At 36.4% G+C, this 26959-nt stretch overlaps 3 protein-coding genes across 4 annotated transcripts in view; 2 read left to right on the forward strand and 1 right to left on the reverse strand.

Moving 5' to 3' along the window:
• Positions 1-249: 249 nt before the first annotated feature.
• Positions 250-6839, forward strand: Rab6 (RAS oncogene family member Rab6). Of its 2 annotated transcripts, none has more exons than XM_066730664.1 (6): positions 250-469; positions 975-1033; positions 1384-1543; positions 1619-1824; positions 1923-1989; positions 4199-6839. In XM_066730664.1, exons 1-6 carry the CDS (start codon positions 400-402, stop codon positions 4270-4272), a joined length of 636 nt encoding a protein of 211 aa, XP_066586761.1. In that variant the 5' UTR covers positions 250-399; the 3' UTR covers positions 4273-6839. The 2 variants fall into 2 exon arrangements, with proteins under 2 accessions (XP_066586761.1, XP_066586762.1); XM_066730665.1 differs by lacking the exon at positions 4199-6839 and adding an exon at positions 2415-4187.
• Positions 6840-6994: 155 nt separating this feature from the next.
• Nlg3 (Neuroligin 3) overlaps positions 6995-26959 on the reverse strand; it is a 181949-nt gene continuing 161984 nt past the window's right edge. Inside the window, exons 5-11 of the mRNA XM_066730394.1 lie at positions 25571-25803; positions 23360-23572; positions 14956-15094; positions 11236-11387; positions 11012-11130; positions 9704-9834; positions 6995-9580 (exon numbers count right to left, since the gene is read on the reverse strand). Coding sequence (XP_066586491.1) covers positions 9008-9580; positions 9704-9834; positions 11012-11130; positions 11236-11387; positions 14956-15094; positions 23360-23572; positions 25571-25803 — 1560 coding nt within the window. The 3' untranslated portion in view covers positions 6995-9007. The remainder of the gene's footprint in view (positions 9581-9703; positions 9835-11011; positions 11131-11235; positions 11388-14955; positions 15095-23359; positions 23573-25570; positions 25804-26959) is intronic.
• LOC136775498 (uncharacterized) lies at positions 19085-21695 on the forward strand. The gene is made up of 7 exons (XM_066730330.1): positions 19085-19349; positions 19429-19632; positions 19900-20016; positions 20251-20352; positions 20649-20899; positions 21012-21180; positions 21264-21695. Exons 1-7 carry the CDS (start codon positions 19085-19087, stop codon positions 21401-21403), a joined length of 1248 nt encoding a protein of 415 aa, XP_066586427.1. The 3' UTR covers positions 21404-21695.

Here is a 26959-nt window from a genome sequence, read left to right on the forward strand (position 1 = left end):
AGGTGTGTATTTTTTGGGGGAAGTTAAGATGAGATATACGAATGATACAGCGGCGCGCTGTAATCGAATCAATTTTTGTACTGACGTCATATCCGGCTACTTTCCCGGCCGCAGAAAGAAAGTGTAGAGTTGTACAGAGAGGAGGTTTCGCTTTACCAACAAAATTTTGCTAACATTTGTCACTCTATTACTGAATTGAACAATACTAATCAATGACCAAATGACGTCACTTCCCAGTTAAACGTGGCTGCCTCGATGCTTTTGGAAGGAGTGGCATCACGATCTGTCAAGTTACATGAAATTCATTGAAATTTTATGTGTAACTTTCTAGTGTAATTTATCGTTAAAACTTTGTTTTAAATATTCGAATCTCTTAGGACATTTTTAAATACAGTAGAGATGTCTTCTTCGGGTGATTTTGGAAACCCGTTGCGCAAATTTAAGCTTGTCTTTCTAGGTGAACAAAGTGGTAAGCTTAACAATATTCATTTTTTATTATTTTTGATCTACATGGTTAATATACTAACCGGTTTTGATGTTAAAGGCTCTACATTTATTTACTCAAAGCAAAATTTATTCTGCCATAACTATCAAATATCGTTATAGGTTATAAATCGATATTTATGACCAATGTATTTTCCGTGTATGCTTAGACATCTTATTATCATTATTATTATAAATTCCTATTTTGTTACGAGTTTTATTATTTAATTTGCCTTTTAACTTGTTGTTTAAAGAAGAAGCTTGTTTCTTATGTGTGTGTCATGTTATGATAAGGTACAGTAAACAAAGTAAATATAATTAATTTATATTCCTAATACACATGTGTTTGCACACCTGATTAAATACTGTGTAGCTGTTATAACTGTAACAATTAAAAGAATTTGTTAGGTTTCAATTAAGTAAAATCTAGTATGAGGAAGTTATTTTTAATCAGTCTTAATGGTATATAAATTAAATTTTTTAATTTTCAGTTGGGAAAACATCTCTTATTACACGATTTATGTATGACAGCTTTGACAACACGTATCAGGTAAAGAGTAATATTGGAATCTTTATAAAAATATCTATTTAAGTAAATAAATGACTTAGGAAAATTATTTGATATTTCTTGTTAGTTCTGAAATTAGTTTTTACTGATTGGAGAGAGTTAAGCTAAGTAAGCAGATTATATCTGGCCATGACATTAGTCTTGTATTTTATATTTTATCTACTAGCACAAGTTAGAGAAAACAAAATTGATTAGTTACCATACCTTGTAGATTATTCAGCAAATACTAATTATGCTTTATTATCTAATATTTTTTTTGTGCTGCTGATACAAATAGTTATTATATAATCAATATATAACAATGTAATTAACATCATCACTAAATTTTACAGGCAACCATAGGAATAGATTTTTTAAGTAAAACTATGTATTTGGAAGATAGAACTGTCAGATTGCAATTATGGGATACTGCTGGCCAAGAGCGATTTCGTTCTTTGATTCCCAGCTATATCAGAGACTCTACAGTTGCAGTTGTTGTATATGATATAACAAGTGAGATTATAGTAAAATATTTGCGTGGAAAAGATTAGAAGAGCTTTTGTCATATTAAATATAATTTTTGAATAGATGCCAATTCATTTCATCAGACATCAAAATGGATTGATGATGTAAGGACTGAAAGAGGAAGTGATGTTATAATAATGCTAGTTGGAAATAAAACAGATTTAAGTGATAAAAGACAAGTGTCAACAGAAGATGGAGAAAGGAAAGCTAAAGAGTTAAATGTGATGTTTATTGAAACTAGTGCTAAGGCTGGATATAATGTTAAACAGGTAATTCTATATACAAGGATAACAATTATGAAATAAATCTTATAAAAATAAAAGTTATTTGATGAAATGTTTTCTAATTTCTCTTTGGTCATTTACAGCTGTTTAGAAGAGTAGCTGCAGCTTTACCTGGTATGGACTCCACTGAAAATAAACCTCCTGAAGATAGTATCCTTTTAAAAAGTTTAATATTATATAATTATATGAATCCTTCCACCTCTGTCTACACTAGGTATTTTTCTTTCCAATTAGGGTAAAATGCAAAATATATACCCATGTCCTCTTCATTATTAATTGAAACTGCAAGTTTTATTACTGGGATTGAGATCATCTTCTAATTAGACAATTACTTAACTTTGGTCTTGATGTGCCTCTAATTTAATTAATTTTAAAACTGATTTTTATAATTATAAATACTGATTATTTTAAAGATATTAGTATATTTTAAATTTTGTTGATATTATCATAATAGTTTTTCCTTGTTTTTCAGTATAGGTTCTTTTAATTTAATTTTTTAGTTTTGATTTTCATATCCTCTCATTAATTTTAGTTATATTTTTATGTTTTCCTTAATATTTTCTTAAAACCTGTAGTGCAAGAGGTAGTTCTCAAGGATACACCGATCGAACTGAAAGCATCGGAAAGCAGTTGTGCATGTTAAGCCACCATGGGCGTAAGGGTAGATAAGGCACTAAGCTAAGCTATTTATACATAATTTCATGCAAGAAATTTACAACATTGATATTTCACCTCTGTTTTGATCACAGAAGAATGAGTCTGAAAAAGATAAACATCAAATAGAGCACTTTACATTCTTCTAAGACGAATTGTTGGGATCGAATTTTCACATTTGGTAGCTTCAATGGACTGCTTTTACACAATAACATTTATGATTTATTTAAATTTAATGGAATTTGTCTTAATTCTTTCTCTCTCTCTCTCACTTTCCATATTAAAGCTGTTGCATTTTTATTACATAAGTTATTCATTGATCAATGACGCGAACAAATCGCACGCCACAATTTGTATACTATCAAGTAATAATTGAATTTAATACCTTTTTTTGAAATCGTGCTTATCTCAAAGGTAAGGAGCGAATGTTTCAAAGCTTGTAATAATCTTGAGGAATTATGTAAAATTGTAAAAAAATTGCGTAAATGCAGTCATAACAGCATTTTGGTAGAATGCTAATGTTTAGAAGTTACAAAGCAATGCAATTATAGTAAGATTAATAATTAAAAAAATTCTGATTTATTAAATTATTTTCCGTAAAATTCTAACTAAAACAAATTTAACAATAAACTAACGTGTTAATGATCAAAAAAATTACATCATAAAAATAATTCGATATGTTCTAATACATATTACCGAAAATAATAGCAATATCTTGTTTTCAAATTCATACGTCGATGTAAGACCACATTGCTCATACCGTATACATTTTCTTTAATCTTAAGTAAATTTTCACCTGTAAATTATTTTCTGCATTTTTTTCGTTAAAGTATTATTTATATATATTTTGGACTGAAATAGGCTTGTCTACGAAAACTGTAATACTACAGGATGAGTATTGTAAATAATAATTTAATCGGGGGTATGGATAAACAAGATGCTTATTTAGTTAATTAATTTTTTGTCTATTTTGTTAATATATATATATATATATATATATAAAATTGTAAAATCTTAATTTATATAAACCAAAAATAATTATTGGCATCTTTTACACTAATCTTGTTATGGTCCTTGTTTTTTTTATTTTTAAATATTTTCCCTGGCTATAGAACCACAACTGAATACTCTAAAAATAATTTTGCTTAAATTAATTATAAACGTTTAGTAGATAATAATCGCAGTCATAGGATTTAATATGCAATTTCACACGAGACGTTTCACGTCTTTAAACTATACTAAATAAATAATATGAAGGAATAATATTCCGTCCTATTTTTAAACTGTTTAAATTTTATACACTTTTTAATCATTACTACAAATAGTTTTACTAAAGATGAAAGTTGATAAAAATGAGAGTGAATCTTCGTAACTGAAGAGATTGTATGCCGCATTCTTTTTACAGTATTAGAAGGTATTTCAAAAATAATTTTCAGTGCATACAATTGGAACATAAACGTCCTAAATATAAGAAGAATAACGTGTGTGTAAGCTCAAAACGTATAGTATATATGAAATATGGAATTTATTCAGTTTAATGTTATACCGCTTATTATAATTTCTCGACAATGCTTGGGAGAAAATTTTTATTTTTGCAATAAATTTCTATAGCTTTAAGTATTAGACATAAATTAGATTGAGTGCTTTTAGCATTATCACATTATATTGCAAGAATATATTGATACACCTTAACACCCAAATGCAGCTGTGGACTTGCAGAATCAATCACCAATGCAGAATGGCTCCGAGTCAGAGGGAGAGAGTGGATGTATTTGTTAGGGTTAATCAATATGTGATCAAACCCAGACACTACGTGATATTCACATACGATCCAAAATCATCATCACCTATACCATTATGGAGAATGCTGTTTTCTTCCGACATGCCCATCATCACGGACCATAGATTGACTATCATCGACCGAAGAGCTATGTTACACCTGTTACCAGATTGCATTCAGTATAAATTACTTATTAACGCGTTCCTCTTGAAATTTTCCAGGAACCCTTTAAAACTGTATATTATTCTTGGAGCAGTGAGATATAAAGCCTTGAGTTAAGTTTGTTCCACTGCAATCGTCATTCGATACTTTAACTATTAATGGCAAGATTTTATTACGTATATTTTATGCAAAATGAGCGAGTTTTATTATTTGTAAAAAAAATCTTAAAACTATGAAATCTTTGTTACGAGCAACACAATATTTTACTTGTAGTTCTTAATTAATTTCCGATATTCATTATCTTTACTGCGAAGCTTGGAATAAAATATCTTGCGTCGATAATAGCATAGATTTTTGTTATATTCGCTCTTTTGTACAAACGTAAGGCATTCTTGTCGAGACGCACAAATTATTGAGATTTGCCTAGGATTAGTTACTGAAAGGCGGTATGAAGGTGTACTCTGAAATGTGTATGAAGTCAATTGCTTCTTCTCGAAAACTCACCTCTGTCGCAAATGTGTGATGTTTTGTTATAGCTGTTTCACTGCGATAGCGTGTCAATGTAAGAAGTGTTCTTTCCCGAATTTTGAACCGCATCACCATTTTACTATCGTGCGGCTTTGCTTTATAGCTTTAAGGTGATAGCTTTCATTAAGCACCGCGCTTCGAATGTTATTCGCCATTCTACAATTTTCGCTAGCATCGTTTCTATTGCTAATTAATTATCTCTTGAACGCCCATCTGTATAATAGTATGTCGTAGTATCAATTAGATAACGTCGCTCAGCAATATTAACACATATCGAGCAAATCGTGTAGTTTCATCAAGATATTTTTTCTTAACGCTATTTTTCAAATACCATCCAAGTTGGAGTAATATGCTTAAAGAGATGATTTTCTTCGTTCCATTTGACGTTAGTTTTCAATAGTTTACTACTCTGTGCCTGATATGTGTTACATGGCATGAATGTGACATAGCGTTTATAACAGTTAAAATTTAAAACGTTAGCCTCCAGCATTGTTGCTGATCTGCAATACTTGTTAAATGAACATTTATTGCCCAACGCTGATGTTATAAATTTGTATTTTAGTATAGTGTTATAAGTGGGGCAACAGGATAAAAGCACCGGTTCTATAAAATGGCATTAACACTGATTTCTTTAGTTTTTCATATAAGACATATTTATGTAATCTTTACGACTAATAATAGATAACAGAGTTAGGCTAAATATAGCAGGGTTTTTGTATTTGACCAGAGCTTTTATCCTGATGACAGGCTGTTTAAAATATGGTGATTGGAAAGTAACATAAAGTTCAGGGATTTAATAATTTGCACATAGGACACTTTGGATCAATGACATAAAAATGGACAATTTTGACTGAACTTTATACTTTTCTTACATAAATATTGCTATTATGACATTACCTTATAACAGTCAAATGACTACAAATGTATGACGTAAATGAATTGGATGTAGAATTAGAAATTACCGATCTAGCCGTAATTATTATTTTACACGCGCGCCAAATGGCTAAACACAATTGGAAAAGTTAAAATGAACATTTTGACTAGGTCTGGTGTCTCAAGTGCATTTATGATTGATACAGATAAGAAATATATGTCGACATTGCAGGAATCATTCTGAGATCCTAACTAAATACGAAAGATCGATCAACACTGCTCTATTATGTATCGTTTGCTATAGTGTGAAAAAAAAATTAATGAATATTAACCGCGGATTATCATTAGCTTTGAACTATGTAGTTGTAGCTAATGCAAACACCGATTGCTAATGTATACATTAGATAACGTATATCACTCGTAACGACGTTCTCATTAATACTTTTGTCCGAGTAAAAGTGAATAGCTCCATTAGAAATGACTGACGTTCGCCAGGAGGAATAATATTAGAGCTTATTTACATGGTTCAGGAGCCGCGGGTTTTCATTTATAGAGTTATTTGTTATCTTATGACTTAGGGTGATATTGTTCTAAAGTGTTATTAATATAATGCATAAGAAGGGAAATTAGTACTTCGATGATTATCTTTGTAAGGCTAATATAAAATCGTTTAATTTTTAGGAACGATGTATAAAGTATGATGATGCGTGAAGAGACTCGAAACCGATGATTCTCTTGGTCATTTTATCATCCGAGTGAACTCTTAAATGCATTGTGTAATTGTAACCTCGGACGAAAGCTATTTTGAGTGCAAATTTCAGCTGTGATTAAGACGGCGAACTAACTAAACTAATCTTTTTGTACCGTGTCTTAGACGCAATGTCATATTAGTTTTTAAAGGAGGATCACGAAAATTTTGCAAATTTGTCATAACTGTATGTTGCGTATACATTATATAAGAATAGTGGAGCTTCAAACCAACGGATGAATAAAGATTTGTGTTCACTGATGCTCTCGTACAATTTTTACTCTCTCATTTTTCTTTTCGTGTTCTGTGGAGGCGAGTTTTTTTTTGTCAAGTACTCTTGAAGGATAGGTCAGTGACCTTTGAAGGGATAGAGAGGTACACAATTAGAGTATTGATAATAATCGTTTGCGTACTTTATTGTAATGTCAATTATGTACAAATTTAAAATTACGTCCAGGTGCTTGTAACTCTACGCAGACATACCATCACACTGTCATCGTACAATAACATTCGTCATTCGGATTTCATACCATTATACTTCCAATTCACATACTTCGGTCTCTTTCACGTCGAGACCGTATCAGTGTTTCGATGAAACTCTAACTTTAAAATTACTTATTATTTACAGATAAGACTGAGTAGGGTCTGCTAAAACCTTGAATCAGTCTCGTTCATCGATACACGTCGCTCATCGAAAAACTGTTCTTGCTACAAAAGATACGCGAATAAAAATTCGACTTTGATGCAATTTCCGATGTGCACAAGTCGATGCAATTCAACTGCACTCTCTCTCTCTCTCTCTCTCTCTCTATGCACGACGACGAAACGTCGTGAAAAACGATCATCGTCGTTAACAATATCTAACTCGCGTATTGACTCTTTTCGAGCATTTAACTATAGTTGTGGCGACGATTGGCAGTAATTACATTCAGATTTCTCCTTTGCTGAAGTAGCACGACGAGTTCCCAGAAAATTGTTGCGCACGAATTTAATGTTTCAATATAAGTTCGTTCTTTTCATAATTGAGCATTGAAATAATTGGCATTTAAAAACTAATTATTGTATTGCAGGGACTCTATTGTTTCTCTATGAAATTTGCCCAGCGTAACACAACGCACTCTGTATAATTAATAAATATTTACGCTTCGCTGTACGATAAACAAAATGTTCGTCATGTGATCTTTTCTATTGGCTGGGCATGTACATACGCGAGTCGAGTCATTAATATATATCCGACACAGCAGCCGATTAATAAAATAACTCTCCATAAATTGTTCTTTATCTCTTAGGCAACGAGTAGAATTCATGTAATATAATTTTACGAAATATTGGTAAACGCTTTTATAAAAAATTTGCATGAGAGAAGAACACAATTAAAGGAACATTTACAGAAGCTGTTGCTGCATTCGCAATAGCCTTACAACAAATATCATGTTGATTTCGCTACAATGAAATAGGAGCGTATCGGAGAACAACGAACCCAAGTACCTCTAAACTCGCTATTAAGCATATAATTAAATTTATAAAGATTTGTTAGGCATCTGTTGAGAGATTCGGTGGAACCTGACGGATTTGGCAGTTAACCAAGACTCTTGTAGAAAATCGTCAAGTTTATTAACGCGTCGCACACATTTTACTCCGATGCTTCCTCATGAATTATTTAACATGGTAATTATATATCGCTGTTGGGCAAAGTCACGTTATAATACACAGTTGCACGATTGTTAGTTCTTGAGGATCTTCAAGGATCTTGTGAAGGGATCATCGATAATCCTCGAGAACGTAATAAAGTTTTATCGGTGTAAGGTGAAATCTGAAATAGCGTGTCTTTGGGTTGAGAATTGAGAAAAGTAAAGGTTTCGGTCGCGGAGACTGGGCGCCATATAATCCTTTATTAAAAATCTTTTTAAAGATGTAAACGAAACGGTCCCTCGTGGCAGTCTCTAATCTTTAAGTCGCTTGGCAACTCTTTGACGGTTGAGCATGAAAGCAACTGAAAGGAAAGCTTCGGGTGGTCAGCGTTCAGTCAGCACATCCTGGATTCAATCACAGCGGCTTCCTAAATCTCATTATCGATTTCAACGCAATCAATTCGTCATGACTGGTCGTTACAATTGCAGGAGCATGGAGTGTGGCGGTGATTGGGTCTATTTGGAGCTGGCTGTCTTTGGCCCGGCGGAAATTCATCGATCGATTATAAATCCCGGGGAGACGGCAAATGCTCAAAGGAAATTGTCGGGTATCGTTGAGGGGAGACGCAGAGAGATTTATCGTCTTTGGCTTCAGCTTTCTTGGATTTCGCGTGACCTCGAGTCGACGCCAAGGAGAAGCTGGTACCGTTTGATCACAGTTCCGAGCAAAGACCCTCCAAGATCTAGTCCCATTCTGGAGTATCCACCTGGAGACACCAGTAACTCCTAGAGTCAGACCCTCAGCTCTTCCATGATCTGCTGATGGTTGTGGCCCTTCTTCAGGGTTCCTGCTCCCGACATGGCCATGCTCTCCTGCTGCAGCTGATTCGGGCTGATGATCAGGTTTTGACCAGCCTTCCCAGGCTTCGTATTCTTCGGAGGGGGCGGGGGCATTGGTACGTGACAAGTGTTATTCTGCAAGTCGGCGAACTCCGGGGGTGGGATGTGTTGGATGTGATGACGCTCCGCTGTTTTCGTCTCCAACTCTCCGCAAATGTTGTTTGGCATTTGACCGTTCTCCTGGCGTTTCTTCGAGCAATTGTGCTGGTTGCTCTTGTCCCTCTGGTAGTACACCCCGGCGAAGATGAGGACGTTGAGAATTAGGAGGCTGCAGCCTATGGCTATCGTCACGCTTAACGCCGTGGAGTACGCGGCGAAGCCATCTTCCGGTTGAGCAGTCGGTTCCTCGAAGGCCAATTCACTAGGAGCTATCGTGGATACGTTTGGTACTTTCTCGGTGATCGTCGCCTCCACCGTCGTTATCCTTGGTGTGGTCGGTACCCTTTGAATGAATCTCGGTGGGACCTGCGAGGGAGGAACACATTTATACATCGATTATAATTCCGAGAGAGTCGATTATTTCGTTCAATCGAAATTGTAAGATACATGCTATATTGAGGAGGAGGGGGGGGGGGGGGCGGAACTTACTTGTTCCGCATCCAAAAGATGATGCGACCTAGGAACATCGTCTGATCCTGGCTTATGCAGGTCTGGTACAAGATTTAACCAGAACGACAATCTGTGCGCTCTATAGTGATTCTTAAGCTTAGACTTGAGCTCTGTAAGATGAACAAATAGTCTGGTCAGTTGTATAGTTCCAACGGGGAAAGGTAAATAGCTGAGGGGAAAGTAAAACATTCAAAACGTGAAGCAGGAAAGGGGGAGGCGAACGCGTACAGCCGAGTGAATAAAGTAAAGAACAGAAGCTAAATAAAGTAATCGCGTAGCAAAGGGAGGAAAAAGAAAATAAAGCAGGGATCGGTGGAAAGCGAAGAATTGAGTGAATTGCGGAAAGTATAAAACTGGATTAACTCGGGGAAAATAAGGATAGGGATGAGAAAGGGGTAAGAGCCCCCCGGCTGGAAAGTTAAAAAGAAAGAAGATAATAAAGAGGGACTAGCGAAGAAAGCTAACGAATATACGTTGAATGGAGGATAATGAGTTTGAACTTTTGTAATTGTACTCTGGCTCTATGTGTGCACCACTGTGATATATATATGTACATATATATCAAGCAAAAGTAAGGTAGACGTCGCGCGTCGGTGTAAGCAAACAAGCGGTTTCCCCTAACAGGCACGTAAGCCTTTCATATTAACGCGAGGATAATTAATTATTGTCGCGCGTTAATCTCGTACGGGGCGGAAGAGGTTGCTTCGTCAGAATATTCAAATTAAAGTTTGAAGCTGCTGCTTCCAGAATAGACAATAACGCGCGGCGAGGTAAGGACGCTTCCTACGAAATTCGCGCGAATATATTTTTACGCTGGAAAAACTGGCACTAGTTAAAAATGAAGGGAAAAGGGTTTGCATAACCGGAGGCTGTAGTCTCGCTTCGTTTTCAGAGACGTCCCACTCGAAACATTGCATGCAACCTCTCCTCGACCCGTCGAGACAAAATATTTTTCTGAAACCTCTGGCACGAGTGCGCGACAGGCGACTTAATCCTCCTCGAGTACCGGAACAACCTCTCAATTACTTTCTTAATCCGTCTTACCCTTTTATCGCAGTGCATTTGGGGAAAAAGAAATATAATGCCGTACAATAATGATAATAATAATGGGGAAGAAGCTAGCACGAAACATGCAAGGAGGAAAGGAGCGAGCTCTGGCAACCGCTTGGTGAAAATTAAAGGGAAAGGATACGGAAGGAGCTGGAAGGTCGAAACTGAGAGAGGGTTCATTAATCTTGCAGTTTTTTTCTCTGGTTTTTTGGCAAAAAAGGTATAGGACGAAATTACCTATACTAAGATATTTTTTGTGCACCGCTTCGTAGGCGGTCCACTCGATGTTTTTTAACTTGGTGCGCTCCGGCCTGGAACCCATTGGTCCAATATCCGGAGTGCCCTCGTTCGGATTCCTGGAGAAAGAAACGGTAAATAGAGTTCGTATCCATCGGCACTTTGCGAAGAGTGAAAAACTTTAGCGAGGGATTAATCCTAGTTATATTTGCTTAACTACTTACCCCGTTCGCGCGAAATTCGTTAAGTAGAGAATGACGCTTTCGGAAAGTGCAATTTCCGCCCTGGTGTAGTTCTTCGGCCAATGGGAGAGACCCCCGACCAGCGGTGCGCCAAAGAAATATGGTAACTCCTCTCCGTGTATACAGCCGGGTCTCTGCGAGGAAAAGAAATAATGGCCTATGAGGTAAATCGTATAGATTCGCCGACTATCCGATAAAAACCAATATAACCTTGGGGAAATTTATCGTTCGGCTGGAAATTTATTTATAACATTCAATTTGATATATCGCATTAACGTCCGTTCTTAAGTTTCGCCAGTATCTATCATTTCGGAAAGAATATCTCTTGTTTGCCGAGCTATATAGCTATATATATATATATAGATGCTGCGAGAGGAGGCGTCTAGGCGCGCTTAAAACCGATTTATACGAGCGAATCTGCAGCGGCAGGAGCGTGGTCGGGTCGGGTGAGGCTAGGTCGCCGCGTCACCACGCTGAAACCTCGGCGTAGCACACGGCGAGGATCATCGGGCCGATTGCCGCGCGCAGATTTTTTTAAACCGTCGACGGAGAGCCTGAACCACACCGAATCTCATCCGATTCTTGGCGATATATTTGAATAGCATTTTTGTTCCTTATATCGTCATTTTAAAGATATATATCTCGCGTAGAAAGTGGCCGCGACTGAAGTATTGATGATATTTTAACGACCCGGCTGTATAACGCCTCGTATTTCAAAGAGGGGAGCTCGCTCGCGCTATTCCCGCTGCAGCAGGGATATTGAAAGTTAAAACGAGACAGGGGGATAAAAGAAGAAAGCGTGAAGTTGCTTGATATTTTCTAATGGGAGTCACGTATCAATTTTTCCCCATTATATAGCCTTGCAACTTTTCCATGTCAGAAATCTCGCTTCTTCTCTTTTTGCTGACGCGATTTTTAGAAATGCTATAGAAACGACGTACACACACACACACATATAAATATATAAAGCTTGTAGGCAATAACAAGAGAGTCTCGCGTTTTTTCTCCTCCACACACACGAATAATGGAGAAATTTCTAGAGAAAATTTTCCCTCGTGCTTTAAAAGTCGTTACAAGGTCGGATATATTATGGTAGGTGCGGCGACGTGTCGCAATAACTTTGGTCGAGTTTTACAGGCGACAGCGTCGTCTACGTCGTCTACGACGTCGCGAACGAAGGTGCGAGTGGAGTTAGAAGGCACGAGGGAGCCCAGGGTCTTCGTCGTCTTTCGAGTTTCGCAGTTGATGGTGGCGCGCGCACGCGTTACGGTCTTCAGCGGTGCATTTAATGCATTTTCATTTTGCCTGCACGTAGAAACGTCGGTGCACGAGGGTCTCTGCGAGCTGCATCGGCTATGGGGGGATGGGAATGCTCGTTGGAAGAGTGCAAGGCATTCGTATGCAAAGTAAACCATAGCGGAAGGAAGGACGCAAGTGCGAAGGGGTGCGATGCACCCTTTTCGAGACGTCGACCCCGCATCGGAAAACTGCATCGTGGAAAGGCCCTTCGAGAGAGCAAACAACCTCGAGAAAAGACTCGACGAGGAACAAAAGAGACTCCGGCGAGAAGCTGGCAGTTGAAAAATCAGCTATATCTTATCTCGAGCTGCAACTCTCTTCTCTTCGGATAATATAAGATTTAAGCTGTGCTCTATAGGAATTTGTTGGATGCGAAGAAATATTTGTGCTTGGATAATGCGCTTAACGATCTGTATATATATATATATAATACATATATATATGTATGAAACACAGTGGGTCTGGAGGATCCAGTTGATAAAGTGGCCCAGTTTTCGCAGCGAACGTGCTGGCCGTGCAAAAGCGCAGCTTCTTCAAGCTTGCGCGCTGAGGGAGAGCCTCGCGGGTTTAATCTAATCCCGCACAGCAGTTGATGGAGAGGAGGGGGGAAGGGACACGGTAGCGGTGGTGAGCTAACAGAGTACCGAGGCCTTCGTAAGTGTTTTCCCCTAATTAGGGCCTTCGGTAAATAAATTCGCCAACGTTATAGTTCGAGCTGTGCTTTGGCATTTTGGCAAAACTCGGTGCGATAATTCAAGCTGCTTGGCGGACTGTTAGGACACTCGTGTGTACATATATATATAGTTATCGGTGGAAAATAATTCCAACTAGTCGCATAATTCTAACTGGCGAAGGCAGAGCTTAGGATCGTCAGGTTGCAATCTTGCAATTGCTGAAATTATGTAGTTTCGCTGGAACTAACCCCTTCTTACCAACTATCGCGCTTACATGCGTCATGAAATCGGTGTTGCTCGCAGGACTAATATATATGCGAAGATAATCGAGCATTTCCGGATTTAACCGTGAGTTTCCGAGACATCCTGATCTCGCCCCCGGAAGGCATTCCTCGGGTGTATATATATAATATAGTATCTATATATATATATATATAAATACGAGTTGGCGGAGTTTCCAAGAGAGAGTGCAGCAAGGAGCAATTATTATTGTCTTTGGGTATGGCTCGTCCGAAATATAATAAATTATTCGATATTAATTAATAGTAATTTCAGCAAGACTCGCTTAGCTTCGTCTTTGATAAATACGGATCGTTAAAAAATCCCTTATTCAACGCTAATTAGGGAACGTTCGTTAAGGGGGAAAATATCAACATTATAAGCAGAGTTTGAAATTAATTTTCGCTTGGTCTATTCGAAGGATCCGATTTTATGCGGCCAAAGTATAGCTATATATATATATATATATATATATATATATATACATGTATATAATATAAAAATATATATGTGCTTGCATCGTGATAATAACAAACCCTCTGACCGATATGTCATGGGTTACTAAGTATTTCCGCTTCTCTTGATATCCGCGCGTATCTGGCTGTGACTTCCTGTGCATAACGTGGATATGCCCTCGAGGGACGCAGACAGACGCTACATACGTTCAATGGTCCTTTCAGGTAGAGTTAGGTAATGCACGGAAATAACGAAAGTACGAGCTCCCCTCCTTCGAAACTCGACGCGTATATATGGAACATCGGCAACACAGCAGTAATTTTGCATTTTTATATATATAAAATTCCCTATAAAAGTGGCACATAATCGCTGTATACGAGATTCATCATATTGGACGCACGTGCAATAAGCTGTAGCTTCGGCGAAACTTCGTTTCGGGCTTGGTACAAGTTTCGCTAATCAGATAGGAGGTAAGTAACAGCCATGTTGCAGTTTGGCATCCGGTAACATCACAATCTCGGCGCCCAGCGAGCGGTGTCCCGGAAGCGAAGTAATTAGCCGGAAAATAAGCGGGCTGCGGTTACTTTGCGAAAAATGTGCTTGCGGTAAAACGGCCGGTCGACCGACCTCGCTCTGCATACGTGTTACGCTTCCTTCGTGAAAATTGCGGTCACGTTTTTTCCCGCACCCTTGCATTTTTCTCTCCGCACACCTCGCGACTCCTCTTCTTCCGCATGGTACCGCGCGCGCGGGCCGAAATTTCCTCCGAACGCTGTCGCCCATCTCCGCGAATGAGCGTCCTCGCAAAGTTTACACGTTATAGCGCGTGTTCCATTTCAAAAAAGGTACAACATGTTGGTTGGAGGGAGGGGAGCTGATAAGAATTGAATGGAGAACGAAACGGGAGCCTCTTTTCCCTGCTAATTTGGAATTCTTTCACATCGGGTGATTTTAATGGAAATTCTCTGATGGGAATAATTGAAATTTGCCTTACCTGTGGATAATCCCCGAATTTGGTTTGATAATCGAATACGTAGAGATAGGAATTCCGGTGGGATTGGCTGTGAAGATCGGCGGTCCTCGTTGCGGGAGCCACAGTGTTCGCGTCTCCCAAAGCTTCCAACGTCTCGTCTCTGCAAGAAAGTCGATATTTCGCTATATCCTCGCGTGTGCACACAACTTTCTACGCTATTTTACTCGTCGGTGATACAAGTATCTATCGAGAAAATTCAATGGCCCATGTCCTGTGTATGAAACTCGTTTACAGGAAGCTAACCGTCCGAGATTATATAACTGAAAAGGACAGTGGCTATTGAACGTTCCGAACGATTCGTCAGAATTGGTCATTGCAGGATATGTGCTATTGACTTTTCAAACGCGGTCAATTATATTCTTATTACTCTCATTCGACCAGAGGGACCCATATGTCAGAGTGCATCGAGTTATTTTCATATAAATTCTATAGAAATTCCAAACAAATTTCTCTGACGCATATATCGATCACCCTGTGCGAGAATATTTCATCTAATTCAAAAATATATCGTGCTTATGAAAATATTTCGGAGACCAGCATTAGTACCCGAGTAGAAATTTCTATCAGGCCGCCCTAGCCTGCTCCATTCCGGATCTGTCTTAGCAATGGCTGGCCCTAATAATGATAGCAGTATGCGGAGCTTATCAGGCCACGCAAAGTGAAAACTTATTAAGGAATGCCATATTATTAACGGAAAAGGCTAACCATGTTACAGCCTTAACGTGGAAAGCCCTGTAAAGTTTTATACGGTCCTGGCAGGGGTTACCAAATTATAAACTTATCAGGGTAATTCCAATATGTACCGGATTTGGCTAAACATATTACACATAAAAACCTATAGGATCATGACCACCTTAGCTAGTTCAGGAGCTATGGGTGTTATTTAATCAAAATAGGATAGATTAATCTTACTTTCGCTTTAAAGAAACAAAATATATAATCCGAAAGGCACTACAATAAATTAACCAGATCAGAATTTAATAGTGCTGGCTATATAGTTAGATTAGGCTTATAAGTATGGTCAATCCCGACCTACACTTTTGCCTCAACAAATAATATTTGTGACTTATAGGTCCAAACCATTAAACAGAGCTAAGCTCGAATTTCAGCATAGCCATTTACTTAAGACGAAGACAAAGCTAAAGCAACTACTGAAGGTTAAAGTGAGACAACTTGATATTAGCGAAGACAGCGTTAAGCTTAAGTTCTGTTTATAATAGTACGGACCTTATAGATTTAAACTAGCGCCACTAGTGGCAATACTAACAACTTGTTAATAATATAAAGATAGCTTATAAAGGGTGCGTTCACGGAGACGCTATCAACGCTACTGCGAACATATAAGCAACTTTCTCTGCGCAGTAGCACAAATAGCGCTAAATAGCGTCTCCGTGAACGCACCCAAAGTTGTTACTTGTGACACAGCTTCAATTCTTTCTTCACGAATATTTTTATCGCTATGCTTACCCCGGTCTACCACGTTTTCAACACTTTCAATCGTTAGGATATTTTAATTTACAGACTCTGTATTTAAGCACCTGTTACTTATCGCCGTCAACTTTGTTAACCTTGATTAACTAGTTCACTATCGTCAATTCAAAGTTCAGTTCGTTATACAAACATTCGGGTGAAATTGTATTCATTATTAATTATGAGTGATGATAATAATGGTAATAAAAGAACCCGGGAACTTACTCGGTTACGAGTGAAACGATTTCGTGAAAACGAAAAGGAAGAAGCTATTAATACTATTGAAATATCAAAATCATTTATCGTTCAACCATCGACGTCATCTAGTATTAACATTCATTCTGTGGAAGACATAGAGGCATCTGATAATTTATCTGACGAGAATGCCATTCAAATCACGGATGAAAATATACTCGAAATAACTCGAGGTAATATTTCATTCTCCGAAGAATATAATGAAAATTTTGATTTTGAAAAAACTGTTAATAATGATGATTGGTTTGATGAAAATGCCAGTGTAGATGAAGACGATGCTAATATTGACCTAAATGAAGATTTTGATGAAATAGAAGAACTCAGAAACTGGGCTATAACTTCAAATATCCCTCATAAAACTCTGGAAGGTTTGTTACATATTTTGAGGAAAAAAACATTTCCACAATTACCAAAAACAGCAAAATCATTTTTAAAAACAGATTCAATCAGTTATAATATAGAACACTTTGATGACGCTTCACAATTTGTCTACTTTGGTTTAACCGATGCTCTTCAACGACAGGTCAATACGCTTCTCCACTCTGATAATAAAATAGAATTAATATTTAACTTTGATGGCCTTCCATTATATAATTCATCTTCCAAGCAATTTTGGCCTATTTTATGTCTTGTTTTCCACCAATCACCAACTTACAAGCCATTTCCTGTTGCAATTTTTGCTGGTGATAAAAAACCGAATAATGTAGATCGTTACCTCCAAAAATTTGTAAATGAAGTTAATAATTTACAACGTAATGGTCTAATAGTTGAGAAAAAAATCCTAAAAGTTTCTGTGAAAGCAATTATTTGTGATAGACCAGCTCGCTCTTTAATAAAATGTGTAAAAAATCATGGTGCTTACTATGCTTGTGAACGGTGTACAATTAAAGGTCAATACGAAGAAAGACGTATTGTGTATCCTTCGGTTAATTCTCCATTACGAACACATGAATCATTTTCCAACCAAGATAACGTAGAGCATCACACTGGGATTTCACCGCTTTTACATTTAGACAATTGCAACATGATAAATATGTTTGTCTTGGATTTTATGCATATGTGTTTTTTAGGAAACATGAAAAAACTACTAGCTGATTATTGGTTTAATAATAAATCAAGTGCAAAATTAAGTTTCTCTTCGAAATGTGCTATTTCTGGACAATTAATTTCCTTAAAAACACAGATACCCGAAGAATTTCAAAGAACAACGCGAGATCTGCAGGATATTAGTAAGTGGAAAGCTACGGAATTTCGCTTCTTTCTTTTATATGCAGGACCTATCATATTAAAAAGATATTTACCAGAAAATAAATATAAACATTTTCTGTTGTTGCATACAGCTTGTCGCATATTATCATCTGATGAAATTGCTGTAAAATGCAACGATCATGCAAAATTGTTTTTAATTTCATATGTGTTGGATGCTGTGAAGTTATATGGAAAAACAAATTGCGTTTTGAATGTTCATAGTCTTATTCATTTACCGGATGATGCTAAATATTTTAATTCTTCGATAAGTTATTTCACCGCATTTCCTTTTGAAAGTGCACTAGGAAAAATTAAATCTCTTCTAAGAAGTGGGAATCGTCCATTAGCTCAGGTCTGTAGACGAATATCAGAAAGTTTTTCTATAAATCAAAAAAGAGCTCAACTTAAGCCTAAAATCGAGATACTAAACAAAAAGTGTGTTAGAGAAAATGATAAAATAGTAATAAAAAAATTGCGATATAAAGAAAGTATTATAACATCAGTTGAACCAAACAACACAGTTCATTTAAAAAACGGCAAAATCATGCAAATTAAAAAAATATTTTATAAACCCCATACAATGCCAAATGCAAAGACAATAACTGTAGAAGGAATTGAATTAAAAAAAGAAAAACCTTTATTTACATATCCTTGTAATTCAGATATTTTAAATATGTGGAAAGTTTCTAGAACAGATGCAGAAATAACTTGTAACCTGGAATCCATATTGCAAAAAATGGTTACATTTGTTACTGAAGAAGAAATGGTTTTGAAAATGAACACAATGCCCCTTCTTCATGTTTTTAATCAAAACTAATTAAAGCGTTAACGAAATTTATCGTCAAGCGTGATTTTTAAGTTGGCGCTTTACATCGAGGACATACTTATGTATAGCAACAATGTTTTCTATCCTTTACGTGAAAGCTTGAACTTGTGTTTACAGTGCAATGTGGTGGGAGTTTTTTCTGTCCATGACGTAGAAACTTGAACTTGTCTTTACAGTGCAGTGTTGCTAAAGCCGTTGAATATCAGTGAGACTACGAGGGACGTTCGTTTAATAACAACTGCCCTTTGCAATTGTTAGTTTTAAAACTTTGTGTAACAAACAAAATTAACCATGAATAATGACTATAAAAGTGCGAGGAAATCTAATTATGCCTTAGTAGTGTTCGTTGAAACATTAAATAAAGCTTGTAAGAGTATAGACATAGTGCCATCAAAATGGTTACAAACCAATAAATATGGAAAAACTGGATTTTCTTGTCCATTTCCAAAGGACTTTACAGAAATCAGTTCTAAAGATTTCCATAAGTTGGTAAAAAATTTTAAATCGCCAAACCAAAAGTGGAAATTATATGACGTGGAAATTAAAGGCAGTGCGAGTGAGTATTTAGATATGATTGCGTATGTTTATTGGAATATTACCTAATTGCTATTTTCTTTTTCATTTGTGTACTATAGATAATTATAATGAAGCGTTAGAAAAATTAAAACGCCTGGAACAAGAAAGTGACGTCTTCACATCAGATGTTGAGAAATCTGAATTATTTAAGAAGAAAAAAGATCTTTTAAAGGGTCCAATAACTAAAAATAAAAATTTCCAAACCTCACTAAAAGCTGCTGTAAATTTAGCAAAGCCAATTAATGTTATGCAACATATTTCCAGTAAGTTGTGAATTTATTATATACCTCAATCAAAATTATATAAATATCCTATAAATTAAAAATGGTTTAATTTAGCAAATATAGAGATATTGCATATAATGTACTGATAAGTTATAATATTCTACGCAAACAATATTATCTTGACACAACATGTTCTTTATATTGTTGCGAAGAGAATTATAACTAATCATACGTTACACAATTACTGTGAATTTGATGAAAACATTTTATAAATAAAAACCAATTATGACATGTGGTCTTTTTTAGGATCAGACAATTCAAATAGACTCGAGGACCAGGATAATTCAAAAGAAAGTCTTTCTTTTGATAGTTTATCACACAATGATATTGAAGATTTATATTCCTCAGAAGAAAATGAATCAAGTAAGAGAATAGTTATCCCAATACCGTTTTCTATTTTTTATATAATAATGCACTTATTTTGTTATATTTAAAAATTAACTATAATGATTATATTAAGAGTTAAATTACTATAGACGTACATTGAAATTTAGGTACTGTTTTATTAATTATTTATGGTTTTAATTAATATTTTAAAATTATTTTAAAAACTTATAAGCTGGATAAGAGTGGGATCTGACATTTATAAATTTGCAGATATAGAAAAATCACAAACAACAGCAGAGAAATTTTCTAGCCCAACGCTAACAGATAAACAACTTGATGACCATAAAGTTATACTTCATAAACTTTCTCAAGGTAAATGAAACAAATCGTTCTTTATAATACATATTAGGAAATGCTACTGAAATTAATTGTCTTTGTTTAATTATTAATAATATCCAACCTATTATTATTTCTTAAATATAAAATTTTACTGTATAAAATTCAGCATTCAGTACTGATATAATAAATATCTTCCTTTCGTTTAAAATTTATATTGAACAAACAAAAACTAATTAAACATTTTACTGATAAAAATAAGACATTAAGCATTTTCTACATTTATTCAAGAGCTATAACTATTATATATTATATTATATATATTTTTCCAGATATAAGAGAACTGAATGATACAATAAGTAGTGGAATTAGAAAGTTAACTTCCCAAATTTCCACTTTACAAAGTGAAGTCATCTCATATAGAATTGAAACACAAAAATTGATGGAACTTGGACAAAGAGGAAGTAGAATATATGCTGATTATACGCACACGAGTAACTTAAGTTTACCTTTCAAAACATTACCTACTTTTGAAGAATTTGACTTGAAATTAAAATCAGATGAAACCATAAGAAAAGAAATAGTAAGTATCCTTTTAATGTCAACCTAGCAAATTTTATGTTCATTTTTTGTTATACTTCACTAATTTGAGATCATTATTTAATATTATTATAAAACATTATTATTATTTCTAGGATGAAATAATATGGTCATTAATAGATACAAAAAAAGAATTGGTTAAATCAGTTACGAATATACTGGCAAAATTCTTTACTGGACCTATACTAAATAATTTCACAGCTTCAAGGCCAGTCCCCGGAAAATCCTTATTTAAGGATACAGAGCTGTATAAGTGTGCATACGGTATATTTTTAAAATATTTTACGTTCATTCCTAGGCACTATTGCTAAATTACTATAATTAGTTTATCATATTCTAAATTACAGGTCAAATAAATTATGTTTTCAAAAATATAAATAAAGATCCAGTAACCGAGGAGATGTTTTGCAAAGCTGTTGGACGAGTCATTAATAATTCCAAAGACTGGGATGGCCAAAGGCGAAAAAGAAATAAACAATTAATTTAATCTTATATTCCGCTAACACAGCATTTAGAAAAAATGTAAACATTTTTAGTTATTTTGGATTATTAAAAAAGGTTTTACTTCTTCTTAGTAGCGTTGGAGATGTTTCTTTCAGTAACAATAACGCACACGTCCTACTAAACTTTTTGCTCGGATTTTTATCAGCTTCTAAATGGTAAAGCGTGAAGTTCATTTTGTGTTTATTGTTCGGCTTAATAATAATATTCAATAACTGGAAGTTACCGAAACACTTTTATTTAAGGCATTTAATAGACTGTATAGATATTTTACGTTAATAAATATAATGCTATAATTTGCGTTACCAATTTATTTTTCTCCTAATGTTACCAATATAATTATAGTCTGTGCGAAATAGCATCTCATTTATTTTTAGTAGGTTTTATATACCAAATTTTGAAGTATTCTTTTGTGTAATGCAGGGTTCCAATAACACTTGTTTCCTAAGTTTTTCAGACTGTAATGATAATCCGTAAAAAAAACGTAGTAACAAATAGATAAGTTGAAATTTTTATTTTATTCTATTGTAATTTCTGATAGTTTACAAATTTCATAAACACATTTTTTTTGTCAAGACCAATGGTAGCTTTTGTTAATGCATATTGAAAAGGTAAATTTTACAAAATATGTAAAAAACAGTCATGAAAATGTTTGAAATAGAGTTAATTGGAATGAAAAAGCGTGATTATCTGAAATTTTATACATGTAATTAGAAGATAGTATAAAAATATATAAGAAGTATTTTAAATAGACTGATTTGGGTGAAATAAGAATAGCTCTATGAAGATATAATAAAGCAAAAATTCAGGTTTAAAATAAAAATATATTATTCAAAATATTGTCACGTATTCTAATAAGTAAAATATGTGCACATAACATAACTTAGTCAAAGCTAAATTGAATATCTCTTCCTCACTGCATCAGGTACACTGATCAGTACCAGATTTGACTAACCTGTTTTAACTATCTAGGAAGGGTATCATTATTTTTCATTCAAAACGGCCATCTTTTTCTGAAATTTAACTGTAAAGGTAATAAATGCTTTACGTAAATGTTTTAGTGCCAATATTGGTCACAATTTCATTCATTTCCGTTATTAAAGTATTAAGTTAAGATTTGAACCTATGTTGACAAGAATTGATCGTTAGCGCAGTAGGCAAGGTTCCAGGCTGTTGTTCGTGAGGTACCAGGTTCGAGTCCCGCAGTTGCAGAAATTAAAAATATGTACATAAACCAATTTTCCACATAATTAATAGTTAATAACTAGTACAACAGTTAAGTCGTATCGCCTGGGAGACTGATATGTCAAGATTGTTTAAGAAAAAATTATTTTTTTTTTATCCGATTTTCCGGACAAGGGCCTTATTAGTATTACATTGATCATTTTCATCAGGTTTATGTTAAGGTAGCCTGGACTGAACTTGATCTGGATATACTTTTCCGCGCTGCATCACATTCACTGATCAGTACCGGATCTGAATGGCCCTCAAAAATGGCTAATCTATCAGGGCCAGGTTAGGTTTACCGGATCCGATCCTGACGTATCCAAGCGTTACAACACCTATGCAGACCTTATCCGGTGAGCCATATCCGTACCATACTTTTATTAGGGCTATCACTATCCGATCCTGACGAAATTTTCTACTCGGGTATATGCTCGAGTGACAGAATTTTGTTTCTTCTCGTACGTTCCACCTTTTTGCCGAGTGTTTTCTCGTTAATGCGTTATTAAAGTAATTCTGGTCAAACTTTTCAGAGAAATTAGCTTCAACTAATCTTATTTATAAACCTAGGCCAGCAAGTTTTGTGTCGAGTTTTATGCGTAAACTTGTTTAATTAAATTAGATCTGGCTGCCTTTGTCGTGGATATACCCTGTGCACCGTGTAAATTCAGAAAAGTTGCAACTTTTAATACATCTAATTATTGCACAAAATATTTACCTGATGTTAACGGGATGTTGAACCGGCCGTTCCCAGTCCGTGTACTCGTTTATAATGGTTGCTAGGATTTCAGGTTGGTGATAGGTGTACGTATTGCGGACGAATTCTCTTAGGATTTTTGTCCTCCTGTCAGCCTCTATGCCGTACTGCGCATCGTCCGCCGTTAACGAGAAATACGCCTCGGAGCGGACAACGCCAACCATCAGGTCGTACCTAAATAAAATAATATCGCATTACACGCGTTTAATGAAATGCTGAAAAATCTCTGGGATAAAAGGTAAATCGAGTTTTTGATGAGCGATGATGTCGTTTGTGCAATTCGAATCGTACTTGAAAAGAGTTGTTTTTTAGAGAAGGAAGAGGGAGGAAAAATTATTTAGAGAAGGTGGATGACGGGTGGTATTTTTGGAGGGATAATGCGATGAAGGACTCGCATGGTCCATGCTCCACAGACTCGTGCGATATTCGTTTATAATAAAATTCGGTAATCCTTCGATACTATACCACTAATTTACTCGAATTCTCATATCTGCGAAACGCGAAAGCAGATAAATATATATAGTTGTGATACAAGGCCAATGCCAAAGTACATCTCGAAACTTCTCCACCTTCGGTCTACCTCCCCCTGCTGCACCGGACAGACGAACCGTTTTCTCTATATACGGATTCCCTTTTATTGGAACTGGAGAATTACGCTTCACCCATAAGTTTTCGATCGATTTACGACCAAGTTTTTATTGCCAACTGTTCCTTCATTTACAAATCGAAGAATGTTCTCTCGAACACAAATATATGAATTTTCCATTGCACTGATTTTATAAATATTTATTGCGCATGCTATCGATACTCCAGGTTTCCACGTCGATTTTTTATTGGACCGGTCGAAAGGCCGCTTGTAATTATGGTGAAAATGTCACGATGAGTAAATGGTTCCAATAAAAGAACACAGTTTTGCAAAATTCATTATAAATAATAAAACCTATGCTCTGGTAAATTCCATTTTCAATTTACATTTGACTTACATAATTTGCGACAACACAATTCATTTACCGCAATGCAATTACACACGGAAAGAATTTTCCTACAAAATTTACCGTGCCAGACAGGGTAATCCGGGGACGAAATGAAATCCTAGAAATTTTATTGAGCTAAATAGTAATTATTAAGGGTCTGCATGCTGTTATTCATGGATCAGCTTAGTGAAATTTACGTTATAGGTACTGGGCAAATTTAACAAGCAGCACGGTAAAAATTGCTTTATTATTGGTATAATTTTTGCAAAAGTTTTTAGTATACGTGGACTATGTTGATTTGTAGTATTTTTAGCAGTAGATCCAAAGGCAAATTTTTCTCCGTCAGCCCCGATGTTAATAACGAAAAATTGAAGAAGAATTTAATTTGGGATGAAAAATGAAGTGTAATTAGATGTGCGAGAAAATAATATCAAGCTCGAGTTTTCCGCGTGTAAATGACGTGTGATTTCGGGAGTGAGACCATAAGAAGAATTGTGAAAATCTGGGTTAACTAAGTTTGCATTCCGCGAACGCCTGTGGTTTTTGCTTAAAGTGGGTAGCTCGAGGCCTTTTTTTCACGGGCCAGCCAGAAGGTAGGTTGCAGCTCGGTTAGTATGCTCGGTTTGTCCGCGTAACGAGATTCTCGTTTTGTTTCGCTTCCCTAACGCGTCATGCACGCCCTCGCGATTACGCCAGGTAGATTGGAATCAGCGAGTGCCGGCACTCATCAAATCTGGATCACGTTTTATGGCGCGAAATTGCGGAAAATAGCTCTCGATGCCTCGTGAAATCTATTAGGTCAGCGAAACGCTCGCGAACCACCTACACCTTGGTTCCTCGTCCGAGAAACCAAGAAAAAAATCTCTACAATTTTACGAGGATCAAACGGGATGAAGAATCTATGTACGGTGTACAGTTGAAAGACAGAGGGTGATTGGAGAAATATTGGATACGTGCGTTGTAAGATGTATGAGGTTTCGGCATTGTATTGCATTATTTACAAAAAAATAATTAACCTGCAGAGAGAGAGAGAGAGAGAGAGAGGTTAATGAGAGGAAAACGCGTGATGATATCGATTGGAAGAGGTGCGAGGGATTGACAAGTGTGTGTTGAAGGGGGGAGGGGGGTTACGGAAGAGCACACACGCAACAGAGAAACAAAGATAGAGTACATGTATATATACACAGCACCGCAGTACCTCGAAAGCTTGGCTACCACGTCCTTTCTGAGCAGAATGTTGTTGAGAGTATTGATCGTGTCAACTTGCAGCGTAAAGTCTTGATCATCTGGATCGCCGGGATCGATCACAACACCGTCTATACTCGGGCCAAAAGCTGGAGCAAATTCCAAACCCTTGATTGGGACGGAGACAAGGGCGTTGAGGGGGACGTTTCTCAGGCACCTCAGCAGCGATTGCGAATCACTGGCCATCTGCAAAAGTGTACAATTGCTCATTAGCGCGATTTCATCTCGTTTTCACGCTGTATTTAGCAGCGTCGCTCGGGCGATTGATTTACGAGCACGTTACACGTGCTCGGAACTGATTTACCTCGCGTATATGTATCAATCTTAAGCCTCTCGGCGACATTTCGTGACCTTCATAACGCCTCGAATTATCTCCATCAATTTTTACAGACGAGGGAAAATTATTGGCCAAAGTGCCGAGCGTTGATTATTAAATTGCCACACGACAGCGATCGACCTTTGTTCATCGTCGTTTACGGAAAGCAATTCGGTTCGAGTGCACGCACGTTCGTCCCTGAAGAGCGTCCCGTGCTCGAGTTCCAGGGGAGGACGACGTGCCTCGTAAGAAGCTCCCTGCCAAATTTTCACGCTCGTTTAATCCCTCTCGTTTAGCTGCGGGAGTCGAAGAATTTTTTGCGGGCAAATTGATTCTTTAATCTCGAGTGAATTTTGCGCGTTGGAAGAGTCGGTGCTGTTAGTCCGGTGAATATTGCAGCGGGAGAATCGAGGTGGATGTGGAATTGTGCCTCTGTTTCCCGGCTTATAGCGTTTGAGGAAGTAGTTTACCTTTTTTCAGGGAAGTCAATGTCACGCGACGATTGACGCTCGCAACGAGATTCAAGAGCAGGTATGCAAAATCCTATCTCGTTTTCCATTTGGCTTCGACCTTCCTTTTTCCACTTTTTCAGCTCGAGCGACCAAGACTGAAGCGAGAGCAACCGGGAAAAACAATCCTACCGCTTATCCCGATTTCGTTTAAACGTTATTTTCGATCGTCGGCAAATCGTCGGATTGTTTAGACTGGCGCACGTAGCGTACTTGCTGAAAACGCTGCTGTTTTTCGTACAACTCGAGAGAAAGCCAAATATTGCCCGTTAGTCGTTACTACAAATTGAACTCGCCCAGCTCCCTTTCGATACTCCTGCTAACGATTGCTTCAACGAATTTAATTGATTGAAAATCCATTTCTCGGTAGACATATATATATATATATATAGAGAGAGAGAGAGAGAGAGAGTTATTAATCCGACGATATATCAGTTCTTGAGTACCTTTATCCGTAACCTTGTTACGACGATTAAAAATAATTATTATTTCAAAACGAGTTAACGTATAGTAAGAG

Source organism: Prorops nasuta, unplaced genomic scaffold, assembly GCF_024137725.1.
Source record: "Prorops nasuta isolate Cenicafe-Biocafe unplaced genomic scaffold, Cenicafe_Pnas_1.2 PNAS00008, whole genome shotgun sequence".
In the NCBI taxonomy this organism is placed as follows: domain Eukaryota; kingdom Metazoa; phylum Arthropoda; class Insecta; order Hymenoptera; family Bethylidae; genus Prorops; species Prorops nasuta.